Here is an 8,045-nt window from a genome sequence, read left to right as displayed (position 1 = left end):
CTCCCCTCCTGCCAATGCGCTGCATTTCTCCAGTGAAGAAGGAGAAGCCTGGAGAAAAGAGCAGCTATGGAATTAAATCAGCTTATATCATCCCTGTTAGGTGCAGTCCTCTCCTGCTCCCCAGCCTGATGTTACCACAGTGGTGCCAGCTTTTCCAGTATCAGGCCAAATAGGAATCCAGGCTGGACGAGGCTGTTTGAGCCCCGGCTGTGGTCACCCTCACTTGCAGACAGCTGCATGGCAGATGTTCACAAAGCATTGCAGAGCATCTGCTCCTGCATGTTGCCAAACATGACAGACATTCACTACACACTGTTGTGTGCTAATGCTTGGCATTAAAAAAAAGGGGGGGGGGGGGAAGAGAGGAGTTCCCACTGTAGTTGTGCCAGTGTGAGAAAACAGGCATTGTCTGTGCCCTGGGTCTAGATCCCTAGCAAGGAATTCAAGTACATCACCCCTCCTTGAGTGTGTAGGTGACAGCAGGAGGGCCTTTGCAATTCCTAATAATCTGTCCTCTAAGAAAAAAAAACAAACCTTCTTTAACCCTAGATCTAGGTAGTGGTTTTAACAAGTGGTTTAGGCATTCCAGCTGTAGTTAGAAGTGCAAAGCTCAGCCTCTCTTTCTTCAGAAAGAGCTGAAAAGGCTTGGCTTCCGCTCCTTCCTTAGGAAGAGAGGAGGAGAGGAGAAAATTCTTGGTCTCTGACGCTACTGGCAGGAGTCCTGAAGGTTTGTGATTAGTGTGATGTACGTATGGCACAAATAGTCTTAGACAGAAACACGGGGTATGTCTGTGAACTCTTGTTACAAGCTTAGTTTTGTGGTCCTTTCTGTAAATTCAGTCAAGCTCTTAGATGAGGCTCTTTCCTTGTGCACGCTTCAGCAGTTGGTACACCGTGCCCTGCTGTTGAGGCAGGAGAAGTGTCGGTGAAGGAAGCATGGCACAGGGTGGAGAGCACACCTATTGGTGACTGTTGTCCTCTCCGTGGCCTTGGTTATTGCAGTTCCTCCACCACCCTCACTGTTGGCACACTCTCCCTCAGCTGGCATTCTTCAGCAGCTTTCCCTAAAACTTCTGTTCCATTTTTGATGCGTGCATAAGGATCCTATTCCGCTATCTGCCCTCAATCTGAAGAGCCACGCTTGCCCTGGTGAGAGCAGCATGTCCAAAAAGGGCTGGATTTGGTTTAGCTCAAGTGTTGCACAAGATGCAGGAGGAGGCTCAGGATTCAAAGCTGAGTGCTCAGGGGTTAGGAAGCTTCCTGGACACCAGACTGGCCAAATGTTTCTGGATGCTTTTCTGGGTGCTTTCTTGATACTTTCTGTTTTTTACCTGCAGCCTAAATGTTGCTGCAGGTTCTTGCAGAGTTGTGTTCTCTGCCCCAGGGGTCATCTCCATTTTCTGCTGACTAGACAAACATGTCTCAGACCTGTGGGTCAGCTTTGTGCTGGGAAGCTGGTCTCATAGCACAGTGGGAGACTTTTTTCTCTTAGGCTGGATTTTCTTCTGTAGAAGTTGGGTTACACAGTCCAGTGTGACTGGAAAACACCGTGCTTTTCAGCACGGATGCTCACTGCTTCTGCTCTTTGCCAACAAGCCTAGCTCTGAAGAACCAGGCACTGGGCACCCGTTGACCAGATGCTGTGATCCTCTTGCCTAGTGTACTGGTATTTTGTATTCTTGTGCTTTCATCCTGACTACTTTGGGGTTATTAAAGGCAAGTCCCAACCTCTGCAGTGTCACCTTGAGGTCAGTGTTATCCCTTGCCTGTGGCCTGGCTCTGGGATCATCAGTAGCCGTCAGTGCTGCTGTGAGCTGGTGGGAGCAGGCATCTCCTTGATTCTGGTGGTGGTCTGGTAAGACACTGGTAGTCTTCAGCCAGAGTTCAGCGATGTTTAAGAGTACTCTGGCTGGGTCTTCAAGAGCACAGCACTGTTTGGTTCTTTGGAGGAGCATGTGCTCTACTGGAGGGTAATCATAGACTGGTTTGGGTTGGAAGGGACCTTAAAGATCATCCAGTCATCCTGCCATCAGCAGGGACACCTTCCACTAGACCAGGTTGCTCAAAGCCTCATCCAGCCTGGCCTTGAACACTTCCAGGGAGGGGGCATCCACAGCTTCTCTGGGCAACCTGGGCCAGTGTCTGACCACTCTGACAGGAAATAATTTACTCCTCATACCACATCTAAATCTCCCCTCTTCCAGTTTAAAGCCATTAATTTGGTATGGGGGGCCATAATGTTGGTATTGGGGGCACACTTTAACCTGCTTAACAGTTAGGAAGAGTGGAGTTACCTTTTGTGTCTTCCTGGCTTTTGTTTGGAAATATTTTATGTGTTACTACAAGAAAGTACAGCTTATTGTTCCTTTTTATGCCCATCCTCCTATAGGTGTTTGAACAGTGAGGTATGCAGGTCAGAATTGGAGCAGATACACTGACAGGCAGACAGCTAGACTTAAATATTGTAGAGCAAATTCTCTTCCAGTACAAGAGCTTTGTTACTGGGGAGGATAATGGAATATGGGATGTGTTATGTCCTCCTGTCGTCACCGATAACTCTGCTCCTGAACCTCACCCCCCAGCTCTTGGGAGTCTGGCTTCATGGGTGATCTGTCTTGGTAACTGTGGATCAGTCTGTTGGAAGGGGGAATGCTAAACCAGCCTGAATGTTCTGCTGCTGTTTGAGCTACAGTGGCAGCGTTGGGTGATACCAAAGAATCTGCTTGGATGAGCTGCCCTCCCTCAAGCTGTTGTGTGGCTTGTGCACGGCATTTTGCAGAGTAATTGGAAGGACTCTGAATTTTGTAAGCCAGCTAAAATAGTTGAACCCATGCCTTTGTTTAGCAGGGGAAGGATGAATAATATTTAGGCCTTGAAATAGTTTTCTGCTTTATAGTTGTCTGAAACTGCTGGTATTTTTCTTTGTATTTGTGGTTAGTGTCCGTGTTTAGTAATAACCCTTTGCTTTGAGTTAGTGTGATGGAAACCACCAAGCTATAGTTGAGCTATAAGGTATCTGTTTTTCAACAGACACTTTATAGCTCTGTAGATGGTTTCCTCTTTAACAATGTTGTCTCTGAAGTGCTGTTTGCCACAAAGTATTTTTTCTCAGGTTTACTTGTACTTGGGAAAATACTGGTGATACGGTTTTCTTTGGAGTTGGTGGATGAACGTGTGGAGCAATTGCAGCCAGGGTTGGACCCTCTTCCCAGCTGGTGCCCAGCTCTTGCACCATGGCCACAGAACGTTTTCCTTGTGGCTGTCACTCTCTCACAGGTGTGACTACACATCCAAAACTTGTCGTGTTGGGTTTTCTTGGGGGCAGGCAGGTACTTGGCAGTGAGCCTGGGGCACTTCTTGGTGGCCCACAGCCTGTGCTCGCTGCCGCTTTCCCAGGAGCCCTTGGACCACTGCAGTCATCTCATGGACATCTCTAGGCCAAGCAGTGGAGAAGACTTGAGGGAATCTGCAGAGTGGGGTGGCTGCTGTTCTCTGAATAATTCAGATGACCTATTCTTTGCTGTTGCTCACCTTTAGGAAAGAAGGCTGCTGAAAATAGGTCAAGAGTTCAAATCTCTTGCTCTGATGACCGAATCTGTCTGTAGGCCATAGGTGAGACACTCCTCACTGCAAGAGCAGTCTGTGTGGGCCTTGGGGGATGCCTGTGTCTGCCTGGGTATTTGTGATCACCATCAGAAGTTAATGAAGGTGTTTGAAGCTAATGAGTCTGCTTAGATTATCCCCCTTCCCTACAGCGTGGATAAGGGCACTTCCTTCCATCACTGGCAAAGCTGGGACCCTGAGACATTGTGTGCTCGGCTTTCGGTGGAGATTGGGGCTGGTACCAGAGCTGAGAGTCGCATGCATGTCTCCTGAGTATGGCAACTCCTGTTAGCAGTCAGATGAATCCCATGAAGTTCAAACTACAGGAAGGTGTGAAGTTAAACTTGTCCCCTATGTTGTTTGGAATAACAGAAAACTCTGCTTTATGCATTGGCAAAATAAAAGAAACCAAATCCAAAGCAAAGCTGCGTCAGCGAGGAGAGATTTCAGCACCTGCCTGAAACCTGTGAGGTGCTGTTCTGTGGCAGATGCTGGCACCTTGCTTGTTCTCAGATGTTAACTACTATTAAACCAAAGTCAAACATACACGACATCTGCAAGTCTCTGCTGCTGAAACTTCTTGTTGATAAAGCAAATAAGGAGGAGGAGAGAAATCCACATGTTTTTGTCTTTGTGTGATGAATTAGGCTCTGAGTGAGTTTAGGGGGTGCACTTTGAAGGATGCCTTGAAGATACTTTGATATGAGTTGCTACAGGGAGGGACCATTGTGTGATGGGTTTTTTCTCCTATTCTCTACTCCCTGACCTTAAAAGCCAGCTGAATGTTCATGTTGTTCCCCTCACACTGAATGTAGCTGTGTGGTCATGTAACCACAAAAGGAAATGTTTTCCATCAGATCAGTGAGATGATTCAACTCAAATGTACGTACACTCATACTATCCCCAAATCCACTGCGAGGGAGCCAGCAGGAGCATGCAGACAGGGAGGGAGAAGCATTATCCTGTTGCAGGGAGTTTCTAGGTTAGATTGGATTAAACCCATTATGAATTATTGCCTCTCCTTTCTCTGGAGCTTTGTGTCTGATGTGATTGAATTGGAGAGGAAGGAGAAGAGCTCTCCTTCATCCAGAATTCCCCCAGCCTGGCAGCGTTGTGTAGCTGCGGAGACATCCCGTGGCCAGATGAGGAACAGCCTGAATAGTGTCCCTTGTTCAGGCCTCCCAGGATTCCTCAGTTCTTAAATTATTGCCCTTGGCTGTGGCTGTGCTAAGAAAATAAAAATTTGATAAATTCAGTAACTGTAGTCACCATATGGTTCTTGTAGCAAACACTTTGGATAACTCATCATTGTGAGGAAATCATGTGTTTTCCCCAGCAGCCTCAGGAGCAGCTATGATCTAGGCTGGGAAGGGCAAAGGCAAATAATCTGGAGAGAATTTGGGATTACTTTGCTTTTTCATTATCCTGTGGCAGTGCCGGGCACTCTGAAAACGTTAAAAGATCATCTGTCTTCTCCAAAGCACTTCTCATCTCATTTGGATTTAGTGATCTCTCTTGCCTCCCTCTGGAGAGCAGGGGCCTGTTGTGCCTGTAGGTGCTGTGAAAGGATCAGGAAATAGTTGTTGTTTTGAAGGGTTTGGAGTCATAAAGGGGAGAACCCGAGTGCAGCCCGTTGGGTTACAGCACACGCACAGCGACAGAAGGACTGTCTAATTCCGAGAGCCTTTCATGTCAGAGCTGGAAGCAAAGTGAGCCAGTAAAGGAGGAAACAGTGTTAGGGTAGGAGGTGAACAGGAATTATTTAGTCATTTAGATGTGAAAAATGCAGAGGCACAGGGAGTGGATTTCTTGATTCTTGAAATGTTTGTTTTGCCTGTATTGGTTCTGTCACCACTGCTGATGGACAGATGTGGGCTTGGTTTTAATTGTGCTCCAGCTCGCAGTTTGTGCTCCGTTACCATGTTGCCTTGCAGATAAAGTGAACTAAAGGAAGGAAATTGTATTTTCTAAAGATGGGAGGCTCAAGATATTAATATCTCCTCCTTTCCCTGTCTTCTGTCAACCCTATTGGAGAAGCTTTAGATGAGACTGCCTCCAAATCAGTGTGTGTCTACCTGTAAGATTAAAGAGGTGGTGAGGAGCGTGCTGGAACAATTGGGATGTGATCAGGGAACAGAAGAGGAGCAGTTACAGATATAAATAAATACAAAAACCTTTTCCTAGGAAATAAGGAATGAATGCAAGTGGTCCTCCGTTCACAGGAATCTCCTTTGCTCTTTCAGATCACTGTAAGGAAGCAGATTGCCAGGATTTTCCCCCTGTGGCTGCCTGACCACTGCTGAGCGACGCCTCCCAGCCCATGTGGCTCTCCCCATGCTCCAAGAGTGCAACTGGTGCCCAACGCAATGTGTGTTTGTCAAACCATGGAAGTGGGCAAGTACGGCAAGAATGCCACTCAATCCGGAGACCGGGGGGTCCTGCTGGAGCCTTTCATTCACCAGGTGGGCGGCCACAGCAGCATGATGCGCTACGACGACCACACCGTCTGCAAGCCCCTCATTACCAGAGAGCAGCGCTTCTATGAGTCTCTGCCCCCGGAAATGAAGGAGTTCACACCTGAGTACAAAGGTGAGGCCTGTTGTCATTCCAGAGTGCAGCTGCATGCTTCAAAAACCAGCCCTCTTGTTTTCCTGCAGCTACTGATGTCTTGCTGTCTTATGGTGTCGTTTTATTTGGGGTTTTTTTAATTCTTTCTCTTTTGCAGGCTTGCAGTTTGATAGGAGCTCTTGGAAAGGAGGTGGTCTGTTTTGTAGGCATGCAGGGTTTCATGTGCTCCTCTTTCTAGACAGAGAATATACAGTGTGACACTTGTAGTCTGAATCTTAAATTTTGGACGTGTAACTGAAGTAATTTTACTACCAAATTATTGTCAGTTACAGCCTTGACCTTGAGCAAATGAAACTAGATCATATACTGAGCGTTTGCACATTCCAGTCCCGTAATTTATTGCTTCCTCATCCCACCTCTTTTATGGACCCATATCAGAAAGCTGCTGAAGCAGGAAGCATTGTGTTCCCAGCGCTGAGGTGAAGCCTTGTCCCCAGCTGCTTTGAAGGAATGGAATTTTCCAGCATCTGTATCATCGTAGGAGGCTGGCAGCTCCTCTGTATCTTTCAGAAACTTGCGCTTTTGAGCCTGTGTGTTTTTATTCAGGATGGTGGCACTGGCAGGTAACCTTCTGGGGGACTCAGTATTCCTGTTGCCTCTGCTGCTCTGTCACCATGTGGCACTGGGAGGACGGTACTTCACAGACAGCTGGGACCACCATCTGTTCCGGGTCATTTGATCTGGCTGCAGCACCAAGGTCTCGAAGCAGTGTTGGCTTACCTGCCTGCGTCTGTATGCAGACCGTGATTATGAGATACAGTCTCCAACAGACAGGTCCTTTTGCCACTCTGGGGCCATTGGGTGCTCTGGTGACCGATTGGAGATCCCAGCTGAAGCCTGTGTAGTTACTAGAATTGATGTGATGTCAGGCTTTCCTCGGGAGATGTGTTTAAAACTGGTGAAGTTGAGAGTCCAGATGGAGACCTGCCTTGAAGTCAGATGCTTCCTGGTAGCCTAAAGGCATCGGACATGCACCTCCACCCCAGTGTGGGATTTCATCTGAGAGTCCCTTGCAGTTTCCTGATAGTCCCAGAAGCTGCTTTTACTGTTCTGGGGGAAGGCAATACTGGGGATGGTATCTCCTGTCTGAGCACTCCGGTGTTACTGTCAGATTGTCCTCTCACAGATGTGTCTTGAGGAGCCTGTCCAGGCAGCCAGATCATTTGGAGTGGTTTATGTAGTGACATGCTGGAGTCCTGAACTGCTCTGAAGTTGTGTTAAGCTGCCTGAACCTTGTTAGCTTTGCCTTGTGCAGATAAAGAAAAAGGAAGGACAGTGAGGTGGTGGCCTGCATCAACTGAGCAGTGCGAGGTTTCCTCACGTTTGTGATGAATCATTTGATTTGATGCATCTGATATCCTGGCAGCTATTCGATACTGGTGACAAGCTAATGAAGGACTTTTGTCACTGCAAGTTAGGAGATGGGCTGATAGCCTTATTTTTTAGGGCTGAGGAAGTCCCAGAGATGAAGTTGTCAACCCTGACTAGAAATGTCAACTTCTGTGGGTGGCCAGCGAGATATATTCACTGTCTGTGCTGTGAAAGATCTACACTTTCCCTTGCACTGTGGAGCTTTCCAGGAGTCCTGAAAAGGCAAAACTGGACAGAACACAAATGGTCCTGCTTGCCTGCACCTGGCTGAGGTAGTTTTACTTCCAGGCCTCTTTTTTTTTTATCACTAGAAACCCTGGGACCCTGCAGATCCCTCTTCTGTGAGACCGGCTGACTTGTGGCAGGTGTCACCTCAACCTCAGAGCTCTGTACTTCAGAGCTGAGAGGCTGGAGAGCTCCTGTACAGAGAAAGCACACTCCTT

General features: G+C 47.6%; 1 protein-coding gene across 2 annotated transcripts in view; it reads left to right on the top strand.

The window, feature by feature from the left end:
- The first annotated feature begins 5,949 nt into the window (after positions 1–5,949).
- Positions 5,950–8,045, top strand: part of IP6K1 (inositol hexakisphosphate kinase 1) — a 7,624-nt gene continuing 5,528 nt past the window's right edge. The window contains exon 1 of one of the 2 annotated variants that reach the window (XM_010169122.2): positions 5,950–6,192. In XM_010169122.2, the coding sequence (XP_010167424.1) occupies positions 5,970–6,192 (223 nt within the window). In that variant the 5' untranslated portion in view covers positions 5,950–5,969. The remainder of the gene's footprint in view (positions 6,193–8,045) is intronic. The other variant, XM_010169121.2, reaches the window with a different exon arrangement.

This window comes from Antrostomus carolinensis, unplaced genomic scaffold (genome assembly GCF_000700745.2).
Source record: "Antrostomus carolinensis isolate BGI_N321 unplaced genomic scaffold, ASM70074v2 scaffold32025, whole genome shotgun sequence".
Lineage (NCBI taxonomy): Eukaryota > Metazoa > Chordata > Aves > Caprimulgiformes > Caprimulgidae > Antrostomus > Antrostomus carolinensis.
The sequence above is the reverse complement of the archived record's forward strand: the minus strand, read 5'-3'. Positions and strand labels throughout refer to the sequence as shown.